The 27,313-nt window shown below is 43.4% G+C and overlaps 1 protein-coding gene across 2 annotated transcripts in view; it reads left to right on the top strand.

The window, feature by feature from the left end:
- The window catches only part of LOC140398594 (F-box/LRR-repeat protein 20), a 146,345-nt gene that overhangs the window by 65,529 nt on the left and 53,503 nt on the right, over nt 1-27,313 (top strand). For both annotated transcript variants that reach the window (XM_072487427.1, XM_072487429.1), the window contains exons 4-6: nt 13,346-13,420; nt 19,273-19,367; nt 24,706-24,774. In XM_072487427.1, coding sequence (XP_072343528.1) covers nt 13,346-13,420; nt 19,273-19,367; nt 24,706-24,774 — 239 coding nt within the window. The remainder of the gene's footprint in view (nt 1-13,345; nt 13,421-19,272; nt 19,368-24,705; nt 24,775-27,313) is intronic.

Raw genomic sequence — 27,313 nt, forward strand, 5'->3', positions numbered from 1 at the left:
TTTTTATATCGCCTTCCTCTTCCAGATTTACTACTGATTCAAAATGCTGCTTCTGTTTGACTCCCAACTAGAGTTCAAACATTTATCTTGAAATTATAGTAATTGGACACATGGATGTGAAACTTTTACAGTAATGGATCCATTCATCATTTTGCTCTGTATGAGCAGATCTTCCATTGTCACACTTTCTCCTTGCTGCACACCAAACCCCCTCCACATCCCTACCACTTTCCAATTCCCTTGTGTCCTGTTGCAAGCGTGTGCTTTTTAAAAAAAAAAAAAACAAGATACAATCTTTAATTATTTTTCTGGCTGGTAAAAAAACAAGCTGCAATCCTATTAAGACAGTGGAGGACTGCTAGCCAGCTGCAATGTGCAAACTTGCGTTCCACCAAGTGGGATTCGAAGCAGCAAACGCTCAGACCCCGTGGGAAGCGTAAAGGACCTCTTCTCCATTTGACTTTTATGTTATGTTGACATTTTGAGATGGGGCACCTGTAGTAACTTGGCTCCACCAGTTATGTATATACAAAACATTTATTTACGCAACATGCTATATACAGAATAATGCAGCTTTGACGCTGCTTCCTAAAACAAACTTACCTAAAGCCTGCGCTCTGCTCGACAATTCTGTGCGCTAACTCCCGATTGGACGAGCGAGTCACTTCACCCATCAGAAGATCGCCCCATAGCAACTACATCCTGCCTCTCAAGTTCTGTGGGGCTGGTTTAGCACACTGGGCTAAATCGCTGGCTTTTAAAGCAGACCCAGGCAGGCCAGCAGCACGGTTCGATTCCCGTACCAGCCTCCCCGAACAGGCGCCGGAATGTGGCGACTAGGGGCTTTTCACAGTAACTTCATTGAAGCCTACTCGTGACAATAAGCAATTTTCATTTTCATTTTTCAAGTTCCTTAATATATCGAATGATAGTTAATTTGTACAGTTCCCCAAAATTAACAACAATATTTTTAATCAGTCCATCAAAAGCTCCATCTCTGCTGGCTTCCACTTCCTTGGAGAGCGGCGCAGCTCCACCGACTGGGATGATTCAGTTGGGGTACAGAATTTGTCTCACTAGGTGCCTCTTCTGGAACTGATGCTTCCACCTCCTTTGTTTCAGTCGGAACAGTACTCCCGCCTGTCACAGGCTGATTGGAAAGATCACTATTCTGGCAGCCAACCATATCTTATTTGAATCCGGCTGTAACACTGGCTCCTGGGATGACTCTCGACCATGCAAATGGTCCACATGTTTCCTCAAACTCCTGTCTTGCACACTCCATATGACAATTCCTGAACCCAGCTTGGCCCACTCCCGAAACTCCTCACTAGTAATTTATTTTGAACAATCTTGCATCTTTAGTTGAATCATGGTTCCTCTTTTGGTTGCCCTGTCTTGCCTCTATGCTGCCTGCTAAATTTGGGAATACCAGGCTTAACCTGTTCCTTAGATGCTGACCCATCAACAGTTCTGCTGGAGATGTACCTGTGGTCAAATGTGGGGTGGTCCTGTATGCTAAGAGGAACCAAGCTATTGTGTCCCAAGATGCAGCAGGCTGTTTCTTCAAGTCGGCCTTGAAAGTTTGGACTGCCCACTCAGCCAGTCCATTTGATGAGGGATGATATGGTGCTGTTCTGACTAACTTTATCCTACTGGAATACGTTGACTAACTTTGAAATTTGGCCCTTGTAAAAGTAGTTCTGTTATCTGATGCGAGTACTTCAGGTAACCCATGGAGCATGAAGCACTGCTGAAGCTGCTTGACTATGGCATATGCAGGCATGGCAGTCATCTCAAATTATTCCAGCCATTTGGAGTGAGTGTCTACCAATAGTAGACACATCTTGCCAAAAATATTGTCCTACATAATCTATGTGGACTCGCACCCATGGCGGACCTGGCCATCCCCACGTGTGCAAATGGGCTGCAGCAGGTAATTTCTGCTTCAATTGGCACTGATTGCAGTCCTTCACCATTCTCTCAATATCAACCAAAAAATAGCTACTGACCAGCATCTTCGTTTTGACGCGCTTAGATGGACACTATGCAACTCTGCAAGGAGGACTTTCCTCCCCTGCACAGGGACAACTTATGGAACATGCTATATGCAGAGTAGTGCAGATTCGATGCTGCCTCCTGGATTGAACTGAGCAAAAGCCCGTGTTCTGCTTGGCAATTCCACAAGCTCTCCATTGCACGAGTGGGTCACATGACCCCCCTGAGCGCGCCCTTCAGCTATTGAGACTTAAAATGCAATTCTCATTCTCCAAAGAAAAATTAGAACAGCAGACATCTGGTTTTACCTGTTCCAAAAAAAATTATAACGGCAGACATCTGTTTTAATCTAATTCCTCTGGAATATATAGCTAGCAGGACTTTTAAGAACTGTTTGCGAACTATTTAGCAAGCCTTATAGATCGGAAACCAGAGATCAGAATGCAGTACTGAGAGGCTGCAAAGGCTCAGCTGGCTCTCATCTGACTAATTCTTCACACCTGAAAGTGTGAATCGTAGGACTCCTGCAGTATAGGCAAAGCTCACCCTCTCTAGTTTCACAAATAAAACCCTGTTATGGTCAGACCTGGAAAGATAGAATAGAGGAATACCTTTTTTTTTTTTACCCACTCAAGTGTTCATAATAGCGCTCTGACTTTTTATTTGTTTTCTACTCTTTTCTACCACTCACTGTATAAAGCTCTCAGAAACATTTCTCATTGTGATTTCAGTATTTCCCTGCTTGTGTCTGGCACATTTTCTTTACCTTGCTAACCGTCTTCATTCCTCGTTCATCTACCTTTATCTGTCTTCTGATGTTACTATGTCTCTCCAGGAATGTCGCTAACAATTTATTGAATTTTTGAATCGTGCCTTTATAATGAATGTAGAAATAGTTATATATGTTTTGTGGCAGTAATGTTATTGCAAAGCCCTGGTTTGGGATGCATTCAGGCAGTGTGTCTACTAAAGCATTAATTAAGTCAGAATAAAAGTGAGGTAATCATTCATTCCAACCACTTGGTCACAGATAAAGGGCTAATGGAATTGTGTTTTGATTGCTGGAGATTCCCTGGCGTGTAGATAATTTATGAGGGATTGTATTTCATCCCAGCTAAGCAGCTCATGGAACTTCGTGGGATGATGTAAGTAATGGGAGGAGCCAGGTCTGTCTGTAGTTTAGCAGCCTGTTATAAGATTTTAAGTTGAACGGCCTTTTGTCGAATGCTGTAAGGCTGGGAAGAAGTGTATTGGATCTGCTCTTGAAAGGATCTCTCTCCAAAGGTCTGCACAGATAAGCAAGTAACCTGTTTTGTTAACTTCATAAGTGACATTTGAACTGTGTTGGGTTGCTTAATTGAATTAGTGGCGGGTGTAGATAGTAAGTTTACGTTTTTCCCTTTATTTAAGAACTGTTTATCTGATAATTGTAAACCTATTTCTTTGATGTTAATGTGGTCAATTCTGTGTTTAAATTAAAATTTGCTTTAACATAAAGATACTATTGGTCAGAGTCATCACTCTTGAGGTGAAGTATCCTTTCCTCACAGTTATGCAAATAGAAAAACTTGTTTGGGGTTCTTGTCCGATATTCTAAAAAGTTGGGGTTTGGTTCGCTATCCTTTTAAAAATAAATTTGAGTACCCAATTCACTTTTTCCAATTAAGGGCAATTTAGCGTGGCCAATCCACCTACCCTGCACATCTTTGGGTTGTGGGGGCGAAACTCACGCAAACACAGGGAGAATGTGCAAACTCCACACGGACAGTGACCCAGAGCCGGGATCGAACCTGGGTCCTCGGCGCCGTGAGACAGCAGTGCTAACCATTGCGCCACCGTGCTGCCCTTTGGTCCGCTATCCTAACACCTCGAGAAACTATAAAACTGTAACAAAATGGCTACCAGTATCTACGATGCAGGCTGAAGGTTTAGAGATTAGATAAAACCAGGATATCTGGGAGAAGATTGGTGAGAGAATAATTGGGCTTTGAGATTGAGCCTGGGAGAGTGAAATTTGCTTCGGCCAAATTCTGGTAATATTGCAGGCTGATTGGTGTGAGAGCAGGCATGCAGGGAATGGGACTTCAGTAGGTCAAGAAGGAGTGGTTGGAGTTGGCTGCAACCTGCTTGTTGGGATTTACTCACTGATAGCTCTTATTCATCAGGTCGGTGATATTGAAGCAAGAATATCTTTTGAATGCACACACATGATCCAGCCATACAGTGACCCAGAAAATTGTAGGTTGGAAGAAGGGCTGTTTTGCATGTGTTGTTTTCTAATATTGGTTCAGGACTGATCCTATAATAAAACTAGTTGATTCGCCATGGTAGCTTTTAATTAATTTGTCAATTCCAAGGGAAATATTGCCCGTAAATGTCATATCCACATAAAGCAGGACAGATCAATCTCAGCCAAGCACTGCCTTGTTTACACTCATTCGTCAGCTGAGTCATGGCAGGAGTCAAGTGGTATCAAGTAGCACTTATTTACTAACAACTTTCTCGCTGATACTCGGTTTGAAATCGGTCAGGCTGCCCTGCTCCTGACCTCAATACAACCTTGATCCAAATGTGGATAGCAGCTGAATCCCATTGGTGAGGTGAGAATGAATGCCGTGACCATCTAGGCAGCATTCCACCAACTGTGGCACTAGAGTCTGAATTAACATCAGTGGAGGTCAGAGAAAACTGTCTACTGGCTGGAATTGTCGCGAGCACAAAGGAAGATGGTTGTGGTTGTTGGAGGCCATACATCTTTGCTCTATTCTCTTGTTGCAAGAGTTCACCGGGGCCGTGCCCTAGAACCAGCTATCTTTGACTGTTTCTTTAATGATCCTCCCTCCGTCATAAGATCAGAGTGGGGATGTTTGCTGGTGACTGCACAGTATTCAGCTAAATTTGCAATTCCTCAGATAATTAAGCAGCCCATTCCACATACAGCATGACCAGGAAACCATCTAGGCTTGATGAGAAGTGGCAAGTGCAATCGTCGCAAACAAGTGTCAGACAGTGACCATCTCTTCAAAGAGAGAGAGCCTAATCACCCCCTCAAAGGACTGTATTGGACAGCCTTGTTCTTGGTTGGCACTCTTTATTTTCAAGTCCTGAAGAGCGGAACAAGTGGCAACTCCGAAGTTGGACTGAATGATTTATACCAGATTTAAGTTGGTTCCACTAAAATGCAGACACAAAATGTATTAATAGCAAGGCATAATGTAATTTCAAATAAATATTGATGTGACACCTTTGTAACAAAACTGATAAATCTGTTCACTGGGCACCAGACCTCAAACCAACAAATTAAGAATCAGCTTTGAAACTTAGCCCCATGGGAAGGATATATGATTGTGAGTGAATGTGAATTGGCTTTATTTTTAAACTAAAAGCTACTAATCAATCCTAACTCTGACCGAAGCACGAGTTGGCGGTAGAAGATTTGGACAGAACTGATGTAGGCTATAACATAGCTCAGCATGTAGCAAGTCACTTAACGCTTGATGAACTGTTAATGTTATGATGCAAATGATTAATGTGATCCCCAATCCCTTCAGCCATGTTCTAAAAATGGGGAAAGTGATGTAGAATGTAGTCTGTTTCACTGTGTACATCAATAATTTTTATTTAAAAAAAACTGGTAAAGAATAAAGCAGGCTTAAGCCTATATTACGGATGAAGAAAAGGCAGTGCTAAATGTTGCTGGTGCTCTTGTTCAGTGCCCTTGTTCCTGTTGACTGTTTATATAACAGTTCAAGAGCACATTGCTCAGAGAGCACAAAACCGAATTTCCTGTGTGTGTGTATATATATATACATCTACATTATGGTTCTACTGGGATGTTACAGAACATGCAAACGCATTAGGAGCCGGAATAGGCCACTCAGCCCCTCGAAGCTGCCTCGCCATCCAATAAGCTTATGGCTGATCTCATTTTAACCTCAACTCCACATTTCGGCCTACTTCCCTCATAACCTTTTGCCCCCTTATCAAGAATCTTATCTACTTCTGCCTTAAAAAATATTCAACAACAACATTTTGCGAAAGAGAAATCCAAAGTGTCTCGACCCTCAAGAAAATTTGCCGACTGTGTTTCCTGTTAGCTAGCCAATCCTCTGTCCATGCCAATATCTTACCCTCTATACCATGAGCTTTTATTTTCCGCAATGATCTTTGCGGCACCTTATCAAATGCCTTCTCCAAATCTAAATATTGCACATCCATCCCTTTATCCACAGCACCTGTTACTACTTCAAAGAACTCCCAATAAATTTGTTCAACATGATTTCTCTTTCAAAAAATGATATTGACTGTCTGATTGACTTGGGTTTGTCTAGCTGCCATGCTATAAAGTCTTATTAAACTTCGAACATTTTCTCTATTACAGATGTTAAGCTAGCTGCCCTATAGTTTACTACTTTCAGTCTCCCTCCATTTTTGAATATAAGAGTCATAGTTGCTATTTTTCAATCTAATACAACCTTCCCTGAAACTGATGAATTTTGGAACTTCAAAACGAAGTCTATGGAGATATTTGTAGCATTCGTTTTGATTAATTGATCCTATCATATAGCACAATACCAGGCCTAGTATAGCTTCCGTGTGTTTTCGTGAGCTCTGGCTAAATCCGTTATTTCATCCTGGTGCACAATAACGTTTCTTGGGTTACATGACTTGTGCTATGTTTAATGGAATTTCTGATGGCTGTTTTTGCAAGGAAGAGCTGAGATAAAATGTTGATATCCTTGTTGGTTCGTGGGGGTCAGAGTGAGCTGGGGTGGGGCCCAGCTTGTAGTGGTGCAGTTACTGCTGAGTAGGCTCTCGCCGTGGCGGTGCTATGTGCATTGGATGATGGCCGCTATCGAAGATGTTGTCAAAAGTGTTGTCTTGGCTGAAGATCTCTGCTCTGAGGTGCAGGTCCGTCAGAGCTCACTTTCCGGAATTGCGGGGCATTTTGAGAGTGATGGAGGTGCATGAGGAGGTTCTTGTATTCGAGAGAGCACTTTCCTTGGTGAGGATCTGCCTCCATATCGCCGAGACCCTGTTGCATGGTGTGTCGTCTATCCCGATGGGTTTGAGTGATGGGGGCTGGGCTGGATGTGCCCCCGTGCATGGTCCTTGGAGAGAGGTGGAAGACAAGTGCCTGACTGAGTTTGGAAATTGGCTGACGTGCTTTGGTAATCTTGATTTGGAGGTGGGCTGCACCAGATTCGATGGAGCACAGCGCAACCTGTTTTTAAGGGCAGGGTTTGGCTGTGCCCATCGGCCACTGGTCCTGTGTTATCCTGTTCTCTATGCTTGCCATGAGGATCGGGAGATGGCCGGACCGGTCGAGTCATTCTCCCTGGCTGTGACCTAGGCTGTGGACCCCCTGGGTGTTGGTGAGGTGACATGGTGGGGGTGCTGTTGTCTCCTGCTTTGATCGTTGGAATCCGTGAGAGAACCTGAAGAGTACCTGTTGATCCTGCCTTATCCTTTGCCTTATGCAACATGGAAGATGTCTTGAACCTTTCAATTTGCCCTGCGATTCTTCTGCAATCCTGGACGTTATTCCTTGTTGGTCTTTCATTTCCCTGAAGGGGAATGCGAAATGTGAGCATGATGGCTTGTAGCGTTGATTATCCTGATTCAGCAAAATCATATTGAGTCAATTATGAGAAGTGTGATTTGTGAACAGTTTGACACCTATTGAGGAAGATGAGTGAAGCTGGGGGGTGGGGGGGAGGAAGAGAGAGATAAGGCAGGGGCGAGTGATAAGGCAGGGTGACTTCAGAATAACAGACTTTATGAAATAGCACCTCCAGTTTTAATACCGGTTCATTCAGAAAAAAACAATTGGGGGAGAAAAAGGATAACGCCATATCAGTAAGATTGGATAACATCTCAGGCTTGATCTTTGCGAGATGAAGACTTACAATATGACTCCAGGGAACCTAACAGGAGAAGGCAAGGCGTTGCCAAATAAATTTGACATAGGGGTGCCACACTTTACGGAATGCATCAGACTTAGTACGGATCTCAGACATCAGGAATTCCATTGGAATACATTCCATGACTAATTACCAAATTCTGAATTGAAGGATACTATTCACTGATCCAGGAATAGAGGATATTTTTACAAGTTGCGAAAGTTAAGATGTTGTGCAGTATTTTTTCATTAACGTCAGTAACTCTCCTATCTGAAAGACCCAGAATGAGGAACAAAGCTCCAAGGCTCTAACAAATATCCCCTCCAACTCCCCAACTACACCAGACCAATAGGATTGAATCTTAACACCAGTCCGTACGCAATGTATGTAATCATCCTTCACTACCAGGCACATTGGGGATATAATAGGATCGAACCTGTGTCTCAGACGGGGCATAGTATCTAAACGATGCAGTATCTTAAATGGGGTCTCCTTCATTCTATTAGAAACCAATTTTTTATTGGCATAATCCCATATACTACCCCATGTATCTTTATCAATATTAATTGCCAAGTCTGTTTCCCAAGACTGTGAGGTACCCAATGTACTAACACAGGACCTGGAACACAAGGTATTATAGAACTTGCTAATCATTTGTCTAGGCATCAATAGGGAAAAGGTACTACACAAACTATTGGGATTGAAGGCAGCTAAGCTTCCAGGGCCTAATGGCCTACATCCTAGGGTCTTGAAGGAAGTGGCAGTGGAGATAGTAGGTCCATTGGTTATAATATTCCAAAATTCCTTGGATGCGGCATAGGTTCCAGTGAATTGGAAAGATGCTAATGTAATGCCCTTATTTAAAAAGGGAGGGGGCAGAAAGTAGAAAACTATAGACCAGCTAGTTTAATATCTGTCATCGGGTATTGATAAAATCCATTATTAAGGAAGTAATAACACCACATTTAGAAAGTCAAAGCACAATCCATCACGGTAGCATGGTTTTATGAAGGGTAAATCGTATTTGACTAATTTGCTAGGGTTCTTTGAAGATGTAATAAGCCAAGTAGATAGTGGGGATCCTGTAGATGTAGTCTATCTGGACTTTCAGAATGCATTTAATAAGGTGCCACACAAGGTAAGATCACGCTAAATTAGGGGTAATTGATTGGATAGAAGACTGGCTAAGGCAGAGGGTTGGGATAAATCTGAGGTTATCTATTTTGGTTGGAAAAATGGAAAGACAACGTATTATCTAAATGGAGAAAAATCGAGTGCTTCGGTTCAGAGAGATCCTCGTGAATGAATTGCAAGAAGCTAGCATGCAGGCACAGTAGGTAACAAGGAAGGCAAATGGAATTTTGGCCTTTGTCACTGAAGGAATAGATTGTAAAAGTAGGGAATTGTTGCTCAAACTGTGCAAGACATTGATGAGATCACACCTGGAATACTGTGGGATCTTTTATTTTCTAATAAGCTTTGGGGTCCGATGGAAGGTGGAGATTGAGGTTATTGCAAAACTTGGTTAGTACAGTTTCAAATATAAACAAGAGAAACAAAAGGCCCAGAGGGGCAAAAGAAAGAGAGAACAATGGAAAGAGAACAAAGGGAGAGCCCCAAGTACACCAAAGGTTTTATACCTGCACGTTTTGGTACTGCTACCCTCTCTGCCCCGTATTGGCTTACAAATTTTGAATTCTGATTGGTGCCCCGTACCTGCACTCACACTTGTATCTAACTTACTGGCTGTGCTTACATTGTTGCGTTGTCACGTTTGTAGTCTGGATTCTGAAAAGCTGATGTGATCCCACCGTATACTTTCCCGCAGTTACAATATTTTCAAAAATTGGTTTTAATATTTCCCCACAAGTACTGTGCACAGTTTTGGTCCCCTGATTTGAGGAGGGATGTAGTTGCATTAGAGGCAGTTCAGAGGAGGTTCACGAGATTGATCCCAGCGGTGAGGGGTTTGTCTTCTGAAGAGAGATTAAGCAGTTTCGGCCTGTACACATTCGAGTTCAGAAGAATGAGAGGAGATCTAATTGAGGTGTATAAAATGATTAAAAGGTATTGACAGAGTAGAGCGGCTGCTTCGTCTTGTGGGGCAATCTAGAACAAGAGGTCACAGTTTTAGGATAAGGGGTAGCAGAATTAAAATAGATGAGAAATTACTTCTCCTCAAAGGGTCGTGAATCTGTGGAATTCATTACTGCAGAGTACGGTGGATGCTGGGACATTGAGTAAATTGAGGGAGAAGATGGAGAGATTTTTCATTAGTGATGGGATGAAGGGTTCTGGAGAAGATGGTGGAGTTGAGGCCGAGATGAGATCAGCCATGATTGTATTAAATGGTGGAGCAGGCTCGAGGGGCACTAGATCATATAAGTATGGAATGACTTTGGCTCTGCTCTGGGCCCGGATTGGAGTTAAGCAGCATTGTGTGGCATGTATGTAACTCCTCTTTAGTGTATTTTCTTTGTGTTTCACGAGGTTGGGTGTAACAAATCCGTCCTTGGCACCGACATGGGCGCGGGGGATGGCTTTGATATCCGCGGAGGAGAGGCTGTGATGGGTCATTGGTGCTTATAGGGTCGAGGGAGTGTACCTTGGTGCGTGCCTGATCATGCCGGGGGAAATCTATCCTGATTTTATTTTGTGATAATTTTGGACTTGTGTGGCATGGGAGTGTGTGCACCATTTTGCCATGTCCTTGTGACTTTAGCCTGCTCCTCTCAGGCTCTGGTGGAGCCATATGAGTATCTAGTTTTGTCCAATGATTATAACAAGTCGGCTGTCATGTTGTTCTCCTGTCCCATTCTGTACTCGTGTTAAGCCATTTTCTCCTTGTTTGTGGCAATGTATTATTTTCTAATTTTGTTGCATTATTCTCCAAAATGTAAAATCGAAAGCTCAATAAATATACTTTGGGGGGAAAGAAAAACACCCCTCCACCTTTTCCTAAGTTCCTGTCCTTCCTAAATGTTTCACAACCTTAACTATTCAGGCCCCAATCTATGACATCCTACAGCCATGTCTCTGAAATGGCTATGAGATCACACTTGTACCAGTTTGCTTGTCTTGATTTGAATGCTAAATGTATTCAGTTACAGAAACTTAAATGTTGTCCTTTTTATTATTTTGATGACCTCTAGCCTTATCGTTGATTTACTCTTGGATTTATTTATCTGTCCTTTCTTGTCACACTGTTTATCATTTCTCATATACCGTCCTCTCTTATGTCTACTCTAACATACCACATTTGATCCCTTGCCCCACTATTTAGTTTAAAACCCTCTCTACTTCGCTAGTTATGTGTTTCACAAGAACATTGATCCCAGTATGGTTCAGGTGTAGACCATCCCAACGGTGCAGCCTGTGCCCTTCGAACTGGAACCCACTTCTTCCATACCGGTCTTTGAGCCACGCATTCATCTACTTAATTTTATGTACCCAATGCCAATCTGCACGTGGCTCAGATAATAATTGCTTTTAAATTTGGTACCTAGTTCCATATTCTCTCGATGCAGAACCTCCTCATAATTCTACCTATGTTGTTGGTACCTACATGGACCATGACAACTGGAGCCATCCCTCACTGTAAGTTCCTCTCCAGCCCTGAGCAGAAGCGCAAACCTTGGCACAAGGCAAGCAACACAACCCATGGGAATCTTGCTCTTTGCTGCAGAGGATAGTGTCAGTCCCCCTCCCTATACAATCCCCTATTACCATTACATTTGTTTTTGCACCTCTCACTTGAATGGCTTCCTGTACCATGGTGCCATAGTCAGCTTGCCCATCACCTTACAGTCCCCACTCCAAACAAGCTGAGAAAACCTCAAACCTGTTGGACAATTGCAGAGGTTGGCGTTCGTGGACTCCCACTCTCTTAGTCCCCTAAGCTCACTTGCAGTCGCACCCTCCTGTCCCTGACCACAGACCAGAAGACCCTACTTAAGTGGTGTGACTGCCTCCTGGTACAAAACATCCAGGTAACTTTTGCTGATGTATTGCAGCTCAGCCTCCAGCTCAATGACTCTTAACTGAAGCTCTCTGAGCCGCAAGCACTTAGTGCAAATGTGTAGGCCCTGGGTCACATCAGCATCCAGGGGCTCTTACATGCTGCAGCCTTGACACATCACCTGTCCTGCCATCCTTAATGTGCTTTAATTAATTAAATATATTCCCTTATTTATATCGAATTAAAAAATATATATTTTTACTTTATCATCAATTTGTATACTATTTTAAACCTTAGGACTGGCACAGACTTTAACCACTTACCAGATACTTCCCAAACCACTCGCTCCTGTCCCTGTAGTAGTGTAAGAACTAATTCCTAAAGAATGAGAAAAGTAGAAAAAGGGAAAAAATAATCTTTTCTCCACTCCCCCCACCTCACCGAAACCCCTCCACTCACTAAACTCACCGAACCCCCTCCACTCACTAAACTCACCGAACCCCCTCCACACACTAAACTCACCGAACCCCCTCCACTCAGTAAACTCACCAAACCCCCTCCACTCACTAAACTCACCGAACCCCCTCCACTCACTAAACTCACCGAACCCCCTCCACACACTAAACTCACCGAACCCCCTCCACTCACTAAACTCACCAAACCCCCTCCACTCACTAAACTCACCGAACCCCCTCCACTCACTAAACTCACCGAACCCCCTCCACTCACTAAACTCACCGAACCCCCTCCACTCACTAAACTCACCGAACCCCCTCCACTCACTAAACTCACCGAACCCCTTCCACACACTAAACTCACTGAACCCCCTCCACTCACTAAACTCACCGAACCCCCTCCACACACTAAACTCACCGAACCCCCTCCACTCAGTAAACTCACCAAACCCCCTCCACTCACTAAACTCACCGAACCCCCTCCACTCACTGAACTCGTAAGTACACACTCAGTTCCTCAGCTGCACTCGCTGTTTTACAACTGGAATAATATGCTGTTTTGTAACGTTTAGAAAACCAAATTATTAGAAGAGTGGCAGGAAGAATAGGAATTCAGACATAAACATTTTGAACAGATCTGCTTGCATCTGTTGAATATTGCATGAACCTCACTTCTTCAACAGTATCGGGTATTGAATGGATTGAAGATATACTGAAAGGGTAGTGTCCTTGACTGGTAGAATCCTGGTGACGCTAATTTACCATCACAGCTCTTTTTAAGAGATTGCCGTGCCTCTAACAGACCATTAGATCCAGGCCGAAGCTCCAGTAATGGGAGACTTTTGGTTTGGGACATTAAACAGTTGCCTTCAGTTATCAGAAAGTTGGTTTTCTCCATACTGTGCATACAATTCCGAAACGAAAATATTTTCCTGCCCTCGGTTATTCATGTCCTTCCATCTGTACAATTTTCTTCATCTCGGTCAGTTTATTTACATTTTCTCAATTTCTCTGCATTCTTGTGTTTTCAGTACTGGAATGTTCTGGCACTGGATGGCAGTAACTGGCAAAGAATCGACCTGTTTGACTTCCAAAGGGATATAGAGGTAATGTGCACAAGACTTTATGAAGAATGACTGATGGAAAAACTGAATATTGCGACAACAGCAAAATTTAAATGGCAGTATTTGTTTTTCTCACATTTCACATGGAAGTAGGTGTGTGAGACATTTTGGTCATAATTGTCTGGGTGGACACGAGCATAATGTATGATTTATATGAAGAAAGTTGATGCATTTCTGAAAAAAATCACAACACTCATTGGGAAGCCAGTTCTGTTCCATATACAAGTATCAGAAATGAATTTCTTTCTTTAGTTTGTCAGCTTGGCTCAATTTGTAGGGCTCTTGTCTGAGTCAAGTTATGGATTGAAAACCCCGGAGGCATTGCGATAGAAGCCAATCTTCAAAGCTACGTTGAACCAAGTGCCAGTTTCCTTTTCCAGTGGCTCATGTGAAAGAGTCAAAGAGGAGCCAAGAGGGTTCTCACTATTCCTTTGTGATCAACTACCATTCAGGTCCTCGTTTTTGGAATGTTACTGTGCACAAAATGTCCATATCTTACATTGCCAACAGTGGTTGTACTGCAAGTATGATCAATTGGCTGCAAAATGCTATGGAGACTTAGAAACGATGTGAGCTGGCACAATAAGAGCAAGTTTTTCCCCCCTCTTAGGTGGGGAGTAGCTGAAATGTTAGGGGTGTAGTTACACCATAAATCCCTTATTGTCACTTTTTTGTCAATATCAAAAAATCTTACTAAGTTGAGCTCGCGTGATCATTTTCATTTTTAAAGATAAATTTGGAATACCCAATTCATTTTTTCCAATTAAGGGGCAATTTAGGGTGGCCAGTCCACCTCACCTGCACATATTTGGGCTGTGGGGGCGAAACCCATGCAAACCCGGGGAGAATGTGCAAACTCCACACGGACAGTGACTTAGGGCCAGGATCGAACCTGAGACCTCGGCGCCGTGAGGCAGCAGGGCTAACCCACTGTGCTGCCCTGTTGCATGATTATTTTCAACAAAAGGAAATACATAATTTGGTCTTCATTGGGTAACAGTAAATGCTTTTCACTCTGGCATAATGTGAAATTTGATTGGGTGCACCTTAGTAGATTTGTAAATGTCTACTGTCATGAGCAAACCAGAGACTAAAAAGGATTACTGTTCAAGTGCCTATTAATCATTAAAATAGATCTTTTCTGCTAAGGAATTTACTCTTTCTCCTTGCTTGTTCACCCTCTCGCCCCATTAAAAAGACTTAGTTTATAAATACAAATAACAAAGAGCACGCAAGACTAAAGCAAGGAAGGAAATGATTGCATTGGTCCAAATAAATGTGCTCTACACCCTCTATTTAATTAGGTACAGTGGTATACTCCTGTCATACATCCAGGAGTAATAGAAGCATTCAGCGTTCTATAAAATGTACTGTTTCCCACAGAAAATGTTTCAACATTTTTCAAAAGTGAGTAAACTTGACTCCTTTTGTGGAAAAGGCTTGGTGGCCTTTGCGGTTTTAAATATCTGGAAGGTGCACGTTGGTGGGTAGCTGGCAGCTTCCCAAAAATGTGTGACTGACTGATTTCTGTTTAATATCGCCTACTGCAGTCCCAAAGTTCAAGAGTAGGGAGAAAATGAGAGCTGCATCAGAAAAGAAAATGTGAAAGTAATTTGGTCGTTGAAATATTGTAATCACAATAGGTCAGTGAGCTCCAGATTAGGCAGTGTGGGAAGTTTTGAACGCAAGTGGGCAGTGCTCAAAAGTTAGGGAAAACAGAGGGCTCAGGGAATGTCCCAGTATTCATTATGAAAGGGAAGAGAGCCTTAACGGAGATGTTGCCCTGTTTCCATCAGAGAGCTAGTTTGTTTTTGTTCCTGAGATCTTTCAAGGAGGTGGACTTACGACATTACAGTGGATAACTCATTCTCCATCACTCATTCTCTGTGCAACATGCGTTTTCATTAAAGGTAGCATAACGTAAAGGGAACATTCTGTCTCAGGCCTCTTTACGAATTGAACTGCATCAAGCTATTGTGGGACTTTCTATCTGTCCTATAAATTTCTCCATGAGGAATGTTTTGGTGTGGTGCATTGGCTATTATGCCAATTAACCTTGACTTCCTGTTGGTGCAGCTGTGTCCCTCAATTACTTTGAAGCATTCTTTAACTTGCACTTTTTTTTTCCCCAGTTGCAATTTTTGTCCTGCTCTGAGCGGAGCAAATTGCTGATAAATTAGTATGCATGGCCTCTGTGTTAGTTCAGAAATATATTGTGGCTATTGCCTCTCTTTGGGGTTCTTCTCTTCCCAACCCCTACCTCAAGCCAAGTGTGCAGATGATTCTGAGAGCCCCTGGACTCTGCCAATGCTACTCGTGAGCTGCCAGTTACAGAACTGAAACGAAATTTGTCCAGGTTTTGCCTCTGTAGAAAGGCCAATATGTTCTCCTGATAGTGAAGGGTGGGAGCAACAAGTCCAGACAAACCCTGGATGTCGGGGGATATCCAGGGTTGGATAAGGAGAAAAAAAGGGGGGGCTTATGGTAGATACCGAGGGTTCAAAACAGCAGAAGCCCTAGAGGAATCTAGAAAGTGCAGAGGGTTATTTAAGAAAAAATTAGGAAAGCGAAGAGGGAGCGCGAAAAAGCACTTTATATGTATATTAAGGGCAGGATGTTGATCATAAGACCATAAGACATAGGAGCGGAAGTAAGGCCATTCAGCCCATCGAGTCCACTCCACCATTCAATCATGGCTGATTTCAACTCCATTTACCCGCCCTCTCTCCATAGCCCTTAATTCCTCGAGAAATCAAGAATTTATCAACTTCTGTCTTAAAGACACTCAACGTCCCGACCTCCACCGCCCTCTGTGGCAATGAATTCCACAGACCCACCACTCTCTGGCTGAAGAAATTTCTCCTCATCTCTGTTCTAAAGTAACTCCCTTTTATTCTAAGGCTGTGCCCCCGGGTCCTGGTCTCCCCTGCTAATGGAAACAACTTCCCTACGTCCACCATATCTAAGCCATTCATTATCTTGTAAGTTTCCATTGGATCTCCCCTCAACCTCCTAAACTCCAATGAATATAATCCCAGGATCCTCAAGACGTTCATCGTATGTTAGGCCTACCATTCCTGGGATCATCCATGTGAATCTCCGCTAGACCCGCTCCAGTGCCAGTATGTCCTTCCTGAGGTGTGGGGCCGAAAATTGCTCACAGTATTCTAAATGGGGCTTACCTAGTGCTTTATTCAGGCTAAGAGTCGTGCCCATTACGGACCATCGTGGCAATTTGAAGATATAGGTGTGAGGTTTGAATACTTTGCATCTGTGCTAACTACGCAGAAGGATGATGTAGGTATAGAGATCAGGGAGGCGTATTGTAATTTACTTGAATGACTTAATATTGAGAGAGGAGGTATTAACAGTTTTAGTGGATAAATCCTCAGGGCCAGATGCAATATATCCCAGGTTGGTGAGGGAGGAGATTTCAGCGGCTCTGACAATTTCCAAATCTTCTCTGGCCACAGAAGCCTTGCCAGAGGACTGAAGGACAGCTAATGTGCCATCATGCAAGAAGGGAACTGGGGAAGAACCAGGAAATTACAGACCAGTGAGTCTAACTTCAGTAGTCGGGAAACTACTGGGGGAAAAAATTCTGGGGGATAGAATTAATCTCCACTTGGAGAGGCAAGGATTAATCAAGAATAGTCGGCATGGTTTTGTCAGAGGGAGATCATGTCTTACAAATGTGATTTAATTTTTTGAGGAGGTGACTAGGTGTGTATATGAGGGTAGTGTAGTTGATGTAGTCTACCTGGACTTCAGTAAGACTTTTGACAAGGTCCCACATGGGAGGCTGATCTGCACATCTTTGGTCTGTGGGAGGAAACCGGAACACCTGGAGGAAACCCAAGCAGAAATGGGAAGAACGCACAAACTCCACACAGACAGTGGCCCAAAGCTGGAATTGAACCCAGGACCCAAAGTAACCACTTTGCCACCCTGTTGCCATGTCGGATAGGCTGGGGTTGATTTCCCTGGAGTAGAGAAGGCTGAGGGGGACCTGATGGAGGTGTATAAAATTGAGGGACGTAAGGTGAATAAAGGTACTTTTGCCCTTAGTGGATGGGTCAATAACCAGGGGGCATAGATTTACGCTAATGAGCAGGAGGTTTAGAGGCGATTTGAGGGAAAATGTTTTCGCCCAGAGGATGGGTGGAATTTGGAACTCTCAGCCTGAAAGGGTGGGAGAGGCTGGAACCCTGAAGTATTTAGATGAGCACTTGAAATTCCATTGCATGGAAGGCTATGGACCAAGTGCTGGAAAATGGAATGACACTATGACTTAAACTTCACTCTGAAACCTCCCCCTTTTTTGTTTTGAGCATGTGGGAAATACCATAATACCATCTGGGTAATGGGAATTGCAGGATCAATGCCGTACACCACCGTATACACTAACTCAGCAAATGTTTGGATGACATGGCACTGAGTTGACGACATCTGGAGAAAGGAGGAAAGCTGACCCAGTCAGTGCACTCTGCGATAACTGATTGAATTGGAAATCTTGACGTCGTGGAGACTGGCTGGAAGGAAGAAGGATAAAAGTGAACAAAATGTGGTCAGTCTCATTTTAGCCAACTCATTTTAGCCAATGCTGCCAGCGAGAATCCTATTGGGTCTTGGAACTTGCTTTGAAAATACAGCACTAGTATACAAGTACTGTATAACTCTTTCATTGGGTGTGCCAGAAAACCCACTGGAGCGGGCGCAGAGGCGTTTCACCAGGATGTTCTGATGTTGCCTGGGATGGAACAAAGTTATGAAGAGAGGTTGGATAAGGGGGGGGAAACAAAACCCATCAGAATAAAGAGAAGTTAATGTTTCTTGAATAGACCTCTCGATCTTGCTTGCAATTTGCAGCTTTGCCAAAGGGATTGCTACGGAAATGTTAAACTTTCTCTTTTTGGATGCTGACAGGTCTGCTGTGCGATTCAAATATTTTCTGTTTTTAAACTGGGTCCAAAGTCCAGACTGCCAGGCATTTATAGGCGGTCCATCTTCCTTGACAGTTAAACCAACCTTAATGCCCAAATTGGCAGCAGTGTGGCATTTCTGTCATTCCAGTGGCTGTTTAAACTACTTTAATCCCTAAATGTCTTTGATCGAACATATAATAGATAGAGATGTGTTCTAGCATTGTCAGGCTATTTTCAGACTAATTCCTGCATCATCTGGGGAGAAATTATGTTGGGAGGATTCCATTTCTCAACCTGGCTCTGTGAATTTCTCTGGTATGAGCCTAGGTATAGAAATGTAATATAACTGGTTGGTGTGTAGCATCATTGGGCACTTCTGATGATTTGGAGATTTTTGGTATCAGCTGTACTTGTGTCAGAACACAAACAAGTGCCTTTTTAAAGTCTGCGATGACAGAACGAGAGGGTGATAATGTGTGTTGGCCCTTTTACTAATCTTAAACTTTTGAGTTTTCAGTTTTGTGGCTGCGTTTTTGGGTTTCTCCTCCTGCCCCTTCCTCTAGTTTCATGTATATTTCTCCAGCAGAAAGACAGAAGAAGTTTGATTGGAACACAGTAAATCCAGTTCTGATCAAGGACCTACACCCAAAATGTTAACCAGTCTTTTCACCTTTACAATGTTCTGCACCTCATGAATTAAATTTTTTTTTTTTATCATTGTGTACTGTATGAAAATTTTCAATTAAATATTTTGACATGTTCCTATTGTATTTTGAAAGCAACAATGGAAATTATTCAGAGTTTTTAAAAATCATTGAAATCATAACTTGCATTGCGAAAATATCAAAATTCCATGATGTGTAGAAAGTCATTAAAAAAAATGTTTTAACATTTTTCTTGATGAGACAGGGCCGAGTGGTAGAGAACATTTCCAAAAGATGTGGTGGATTTTTACGGAAGCTTAGTCTGCGAGGATGCCTCGGTGTTGGTGATAACTCTTTAAGGTAAAAAGTGCTGCTGGTGTATGCCTATGTTTGCCCAAATGGTGATGCAAGGGAAGGCTTTTAGTGATGGCTAGACTTTCTAGAACCAGGCGACGTGCAGTTAAACGTCAGTCTCTCTGATTGGAATATGTTCTAGCCACATGTTTGCAGTGGGCAACACTATGTTGCTCCCCCAGAGGGGTGGAATGCACCTTCTGAAAGCCAGTAGAAAGCTGTGCTAGCCTGATTGTTACAGGGTGAAACCTTGCTATCATGTGGTAGGTCATGCATAGCGCAGGGTTTTCTGGAATTGCAAGGCGGGTCATGGTCCTTTGAAGTTTCCGAGAAAAGGCATCCAAAATTCTGAGCATGGGGATGTGATCAGAATATGTATAAGTAGGTGCCCTCTGACTTGTACAGACAGGAGTAAGCCGACACACACCCTTTTCTGCTACTTAGATAATAGCTTTGCTTCATAACCCTTCCCATCATTGCCAAACAAAATCCATCTATCTTGGTCCTTAAAACCTCAAACTGTCTCAATATTTCACAGCTTTCCAGAGTTCTACTATTCTTTGTGTGAAGAAGTGTTCTCTGAATGAGCTCCTGAATGCAATAGCCCTAAAAAGATTATGTTCCCTTGTTCTTGATTCCTCCATCAGAGGAAATAGTTTCTCCACATCTCTATATTGTCATGACATTCTAGGCTAACGCACAGTCAATTTCAGCTTCACTTGACCTGAGTCGCAACACAATTAAAATTAGATTTTATTTAAAATACTCGAGGTCCTTGGTTGATCCCAATAAACTGTAGTCACCAGGTTTGTAACTTGAAACACAAGTAAACCTTTTATTCTGTACAGCATTGTAATTACAGAAAAGGTAATGATCTAATACCTGCTTCCTTACTACCCCCACATTCAAGATGATTTTTCTCTGGCAAGGTTGTGGACCTTCTCAGCAGCCTCCGCATTATTTCAGATTCACAGCAAAAGATGTGCCGGGCACTCACTGCTTTCAGAACAATAAAACAGTCTTTCACTTCAGCTAGTGAGAGAGAGTTCCGTTCACTTCCATGGTCTAAACTCTTCCCAGTTCTCTCAATGTGTAACACCGGAACCAATCACTGTTGTCAGCCAGAACACTGGCCCACGCACCGGCTGCCAGCCAGCCAGCCAATTAATCCGACTCCCTGCTTCCCGAGATCCGCTCGGTGCCGAGGAGTCTGACTTCTTTCCAAAAACACAACCTGGGAACAGTTTCCTGACAAGCAGGCTACTTCAACTTTGAGTCTTCTGCTGAAAGACAGATTCCGATTATGGGTACACGGGCCAAAATAATAAAAAAAAACATAAAAGGAATGGGAACAAATGAAATAAACAGGAAGGACTTTTACAAAATCTACCCTAACAAATACTTTTAACACTTTAATGCATCAGTCAGATCACGCCTCAATCTACTGTACGTGGGGAAGTTCTGTAACGTGTCATGTTGTGGACTTTGAATTGACTGTGGAGAATGTTGTTATTGATGGTGTTTCGGATCTGTCCTTGATCCTCCTTCGCAGATTTCATTCCCAAGCATCTTTTCATGTTTTCTCTGATTTTGGCCATTGTAAAATGTGCGCACAGTACAGACAAGTATCTTCTTTGGGGTGGGTGTGGGGCAAGTCTTTTAGCAAGTGAAGAAGTGTTCTGGGTGAAGATTGTTTCTTACTGGTCTCTGGTATTGATATGTTTTGGAGGATTGCCTCATCTGGAAGTAACTGTCATGGTCATGCTGTGAGAACTGGAATATTTAAACACCATGTGAAAGGGCAAAATCCAGCTTTCGCTAAGCAATTAACCTAATTTGGTGAGCCCTTTCTCGAATGGATTCTAACTCTGCCTGAGAGCATACCTGTGAATTTCCACATTGAGGAGAGACCACCCGGATTCAGAGGAGGCCCCAGTAGCAGTATCTGAAGTTTGGGAGGCCATTTCTCCCCTGGCATCTTGCTGCATTAGGCCTCTTGATGTTTTTTTAAAGTAAGAAGTCTTACAACACCATGTTAAAGTCCAACAGATTTGTTTTGAATCACTAGCTTTTGGAGCACAGCTCCTTCATCAGGTGAATGAAGAAGTGGGTTACAGAAACACATAGACAAAGTCAAAGATGCAAGACGATATTTTGAATGCGAGTCTTTGCAGGTAATTAAGCCTTTACAGGTCCAGACGGAACAACTGGAGAGAGGGATAATCACAGGTTAAAGAGGTGGGACTTGTCTCAAGCCAGGACAGTTGGTAGGATTTCGCAAGCCCAGGCCAGATGGTGGGGGGTGAATGTAATGCGACACAAATCCAAGGTCCCAGTTGAGGCCGTACTAGTGTGCGGAACTTGCCTATAAGTTTCTGCTCGGCTATTCTGCGTTGTCGGGTGTCCTGAACGCCGTCTTGGAGAACGCTTACCCGAAGATCAGAGGCTGGATGCCCTTGACTGCTGAAGTGTTCCCCGACAGGAAGGGAACATTCCTGCCTGTCGATTGTCGCGTGATGTCCGTTCATCCATTGTTGCAGCGTCTGCATGGTCTTGCTAATGTACCACGCTTCAGGGCATCCTTTCCAGCAGTGTATGAGGTAGACAACGTTGGCCAAGTTGCACGACCATGTACCACATACCTGGTGAGTGGTGTTCTCACGTGTAATGGTGGTACCCATGTCGATGATCTGTCACGTCTTGCAGAGAGTGCCATGGCAGGAATAGCGTCGTGGTCGCTATTCTGAAGGCTTTTTTAAAAAAAACAACAACATGCATCTCCATTGCACAGATCCTTACCCACCAGTAGGAAGACAACAGTCCCCCAGCCCTTGTGACTAGTGGACGGCAGGGCAATCATTGTCCTCTCTCGTTCGCTTCCATCCCTCCTGCTAGCTCACACATTGTAACTGATCCATGGAGACTTAAGCACAGATTTTAAAAACTTTGCCCTCCCCAATCCTTATTGCTCCCAGCTGCAAGTACCATATATTTGACATACTGTGGCTTATTAAAATATATTTGTGAATCTGTGTGTGTGGGTATATGGGTGTGTGCACGTGCACGGGTATGTGGGTGGGTGCGTGCGCGGGTATATGGGTGGGTGCATGTGCGTGCGTGGGTGTATGGGTGTGCACGTATAGGTGTGTGCGTGCGCGGGTATAGGTGTGTGCATGCGCGGGTATATGGGTGGGTGCGTGCACGGGTATATGGGTGTGTGTGCGCGCGTGCACGGGTATATGAGTGTGAGAGTGCGGGTATGAGTGAGCGTGTGCGTGCGGGTATATGGGTGTGTGTGTGCGCATGTACGGGTATGTGTGTGTATGCATGCGCGGGTATATGGGTGGGTGTGTGCGCGTGCGTGGGTATATGGGTGGGTCTGGGTTGGTAAATGGGTGTGTGTTCATGTGCGGGTATATGGGTGTGTGGGAATATGGGTGTGTGCGGGTATATGGGTGCGCGCGCGCGCGGGTATATGGGTGCATGTGCATGAGCGCGGGTATATGGGTGTGTGCGTGCGCCTGTGCAGGTATATGGGTGGGTGGGTGTGCGTGCATGTACGGGTATATGGGTGGGTCTGCATGGGTAAATGGGTGTGTGTGTGCATGTGCGGGTATATGGGTGTGCGTGCGCGGGTATATGGGTGTGCGTGCGCGTGCGGGTATATGGGTGTGTGCCTGTATGGGTATGCGCGCGCGCGGGTATATGGTTGTGTGCCTGTATGGGTGTGTGTATGCGCGCACGCGCGGGTATATGGGTGTGTGCCTGTATGGGTGTGTGCGCGCGCGGGTATATGGGTGTGTACCTGTATGGGTGCGTGCGCGCGTTGCGGTATATGGGTGCGTGTGCATGAGCGCGGGTATATGGTCGTGTGCGTGCGCCTGCGCAGGTATATGGGTGGGTGTGTGTGCGTGCATGTGCGGGTATATGGGTGGGTCTGCGTGGGTAAATGGGTGTGTGTGTGCATGTGCGAGTATATGGGTGTGCATGCGCGCGCGGGTATATGGGTGTGTGCCTGTATGGGTGTGCGCGCGGGTATATGGGTGTGTGCCTGTATGGGTGCGCGCGCGGGTATATGGGTGTGTGCCTGTATGGGTGTGCGCGCGGGTATATGGGTGTGTCTGTATGGGTGTGCGCACAGGCGTATGGGTGTGTGTGTGTATGGGTGTGCGCGTGCGGGTATATGGGTGTGTGTGTGCGCCTGTGTGGGTATATGGGTGTGCATGTGCGTGGGTATATTGGTGTGTGTGCGCGTGCGTGTAGGTATATGGGTGTGTGTGTGCGCACGCGGTATAGGGTTGTGCGTGCGCGGGTATATAAATATATATATTTGTGAATCAGAACACTCAAATTCAAATTAATTAAGACTTGAAAGGGGAAAATCATGATCTCATTAACCATCATGCGCTGTGCGACACTTCAGATTGATGAGGCATCATTTGTGACCCTTGAACTTTGACATCTGCACCTGGAAGATGAATGTTTTCCATGAGGGCATCATACTTGCCTGAGGGAAACAGTTCTACAATTTACCATGGTTATTCATCTGTTTTTATTTTAAAAGGACTTTGTTTCAAACAAAAGATAAAGTAGCTATCCCCAAAAATGAAAAGTAAGCTCAGAGTTGATTGTTTATTATTTAATACCAGCAGCAAAAAAGATCTTTTGGATAGATACTGGTAACTTTGAACATGGATATATTGTTCATGGCAAATCCAGGAAAGTAATGATTAACTTCAGGAAAAATAAAAGCTAACTAACCACAGCTAATTATTACTTGGCCAGTTTGCAGTCCCCACGCTCGGAGCTCTGACCACATTTAAAAGGTAACCCTAGAATTATCTGCACACTGTACTGTTGGCCGTGCATAATTTTATTCATTCATTCATGTTAAAGATTTGTGTAACTTGATTGCATTTGCGATATGGATGTTTGCCCTACCAATGAAAGAGCTCTTATATTTTATAATCACTGTGTAGCACGATATTCAGCCAACTAGAAACATCCAAGTGAGATCTTACTCAATGATAATTTGGAGCCAAGGGGGAAAACTACCAGTGGAGTTGAACAGTATGAGACAAGATAGAAGCCCAATCACACGTTGTCATAAAAACTTTCTAAACCTTGTGGGTTGTTTAATGCTTTGAACATGACTGATTTTGTCAATTTTATTTGGTTTCGCTCCTGGTTATTGGTTATGTATTAAGAAGGATATTGATTCAGTACCTCTATTTTTGGAAATATTCTGTTTATTCTAATTTTGACTAATGCTGCAGTGCACCTGAAAGGTCTAAGTGCATTTTACAATAACTGCTGTCTTTCTTTTTTTGTTTCGTTACCCCAGGACATTTGCTCAGAACTGCAGGAATATTGAACAGCTAAATCTGAATGGATGCACAAAAATCACAGATGCGTAAGTATGATAATCTGAGAGCTAGCTCTAGCCCTTGCCCCTCATTCAGGTTTGTGTTAAAAGAAATACAAAGATCAAAGTGCAGGAAGCCACAATGTTTGGAAAGACTAGGTAAAAGGGATAAATTAGGAAGTAATTGCTCTCACTGGATGTAATGGTGCACTATTTATTTGAGAAAAAAGCTTTATACAGTTTCCCAAACCAATGATTAAACTGCAAAAACAAATGGAGAGGTGTGAATTTCTGGCAAGCTGTTATTATGAAACTGACATAAGGTTTATGAAGTATTGTCCATGCTAGTGCACATGATTTTCCTTGGCATTATACCGGGCAGCACGGTAGCGCTGTTGCTTCACAGCTCCAGTGTCCCAGGTTCGATTCCCGGTTTGGGTCACTCTCTGTGGAGTCTGCACGTTCTCCCCGTGTCTGCGTGGGTTTCCTCCGGGTGCTCCGGTTTCTTCCCACAAGTCCTGAAAGACATGCTGTTAGGTGAATTGGACATTCTGAATTCTCCCTCTGTGTACCTGAATGTGGCGACTAGGGGCTTTTCACAATAACTTCATTGCAGTGTTAATGTAAGCCTACTTGTGACAATAAAGATTATTATTATTAAGATGAAACGTTAACAGTTGCCTTTCAAAGGCAGCACGGTGGCGCAGTGATTAGCATTGCTGCCTCATGGCGCTGAGGTCCCAAATTCAATCCCGGCTCTGGGTCATCGTCTGTGTGAAGTTTGCACATTCTCCCCGTGTTTGGGTGGGTTTTGCCCCCACAATCCAAAGATGTGCAGGGTAGATGGATTGACCACACTAAATTGCCCCTTAATTGGAAAAAATGAATTGGGTACTCTAAATTTAAAAAAAAAAAACAGTTGCCTTTCAGTTTGTGTGCATGTAAGTGGCTTGTGCATTTGTACAGCAACAAAGCACTTGCATTGACTGCGATACCCCTTACCTGAGTAGCCTGTTCACACATGTAGAGGTACATGAGGGCAACTGGCATCAGAGGGACTATGTCGTTAATATTCTAAAGGGAGAGGAGGAGATTGCAAATGAACACTTTAAAGTTGATGCGTGTGTTTATTTAATGACGAATTGAAGCCACTGCATAAACTAACTTCTTTAACATGTTTTGATTAAGTACAATTACTGATGCTGGGAAACTAACTTGATGGAATGTGGAAATATAGAAACAGCAGTGGCCCATTCAGTCCATGGGCCTGGTCCAGTATTCAATTAGATTATGTCTGATTTAGGTACTCGAGTTCCATGTCCATTGATACCCTTACCTTTCAAAGTCTCTTGATCTTAAAACCTTCAATTCGTCTAGCATCCACAATCTCCTGGCAAGAAACTTTCCAATTTCTCCTCCTCATTTGTGTGTAGAAGTGCTTCCTGATCTTTCTCTTGAATAGCCTTGTTTTGGATTCCTTGGTCCGAAGAAAGGTTTTCTTTGTCTGCTTTACTGAATTTTTTATTATTTAAACATTTCAATTAGATGACCCTTAAATCACCTTTACCCTAGGGAATATAAACAAAGTTGATGCATCCTTTCCCCGTAGCTTAAACCTTGACCATGTCATTCTGGTACATCAGAGCTGCTCTCTCTCCTAGGCTGCTTGTATATTTCAAGAGATGTGCTGCCCAAAGCTGAATGTAGTTCTCAAGAAGGGACCTGACCTAAGGTTGTATACAACGGAAGTGTTACTCCACCCCAACCCCCACCCCTTCATACTTCAGCCCATTTAAGTATAGGCCAGTATCCCTTTTGATCTTTTGCATCTGTCCACCAGATTTAAGTGATTTTTATAAATGCTCACCAACTGTAAATTCTATGAAATCTATGAAATTGCTCCTCCAGAGTTTTTTAATTCATGCCATTTGGGAAATATGCTAACCTATCTTTCCTCGGTCCGAAGGGGATGTCTCCACATTTCTTCACATTGAACTTAATTTGCCACATTTTGTTTGCCTACTCACCCTGCAACTTCTGTCTAGACTTTTTACTGAGTTTCAGCAAACTTGGATATACAGTTCTCTTCCTTTCTCTACAATACATCATTTGTAAGTTTGGCAAAAAGCTGAGGTGGGAGCACAGATCCCTGGGGTACCCACTAGCTACAGGTCACCAATCCGAGTGCATACTCCTAATAACTATTTTGTTTTCTACTCCTGAAGCAATTTCTAAACCATGCCATAAGGTTGCCATGAACTTTGCTTTTATTTTCTTTTACTAATAATCTCTCTTTGAGGAACCGGACTAAATGTCTCTGCCACTCCTTACAGACAACATCCAAAGGCACTTTCGTGTTCAGCCTTTTTAGTGACCTTTTTAAAAAAAATTTTTTTAATTCAACTTAATTTGTCTAATGTGATTTTCTCTTCAGAAATCTGAGAGAACTCTCTGATCAGCTCAAATGTCCAATTGCTTAGTCAGCTCTGTCCCAAATGCCCAATTCTGCTAATTTCCCGCAACAAATGAAAGACTTGACAGGTCTGCAGCTACCCTATTTTCTTCTTTCTTATCCTTCTTAATTTGT

The sequence above is a fragment of the Scyliorhinus torazame genome, chromosome 21 (genome assembly GCF_047496885.1).
Source record: "Scyliorhinus torazame isolate Kashiwa2021f chromosome 21, sScyTor2.1, whole genome shotgun sequence".
NCBI classification, from domain to species: domain Eukaryota; kingdom Metazoa; phylum Chordata; class Chondrichthyes; order Carcharhiniformes; family Scyliorhinidae; genus Scyliorhinus; species Scyliorhinus torazame.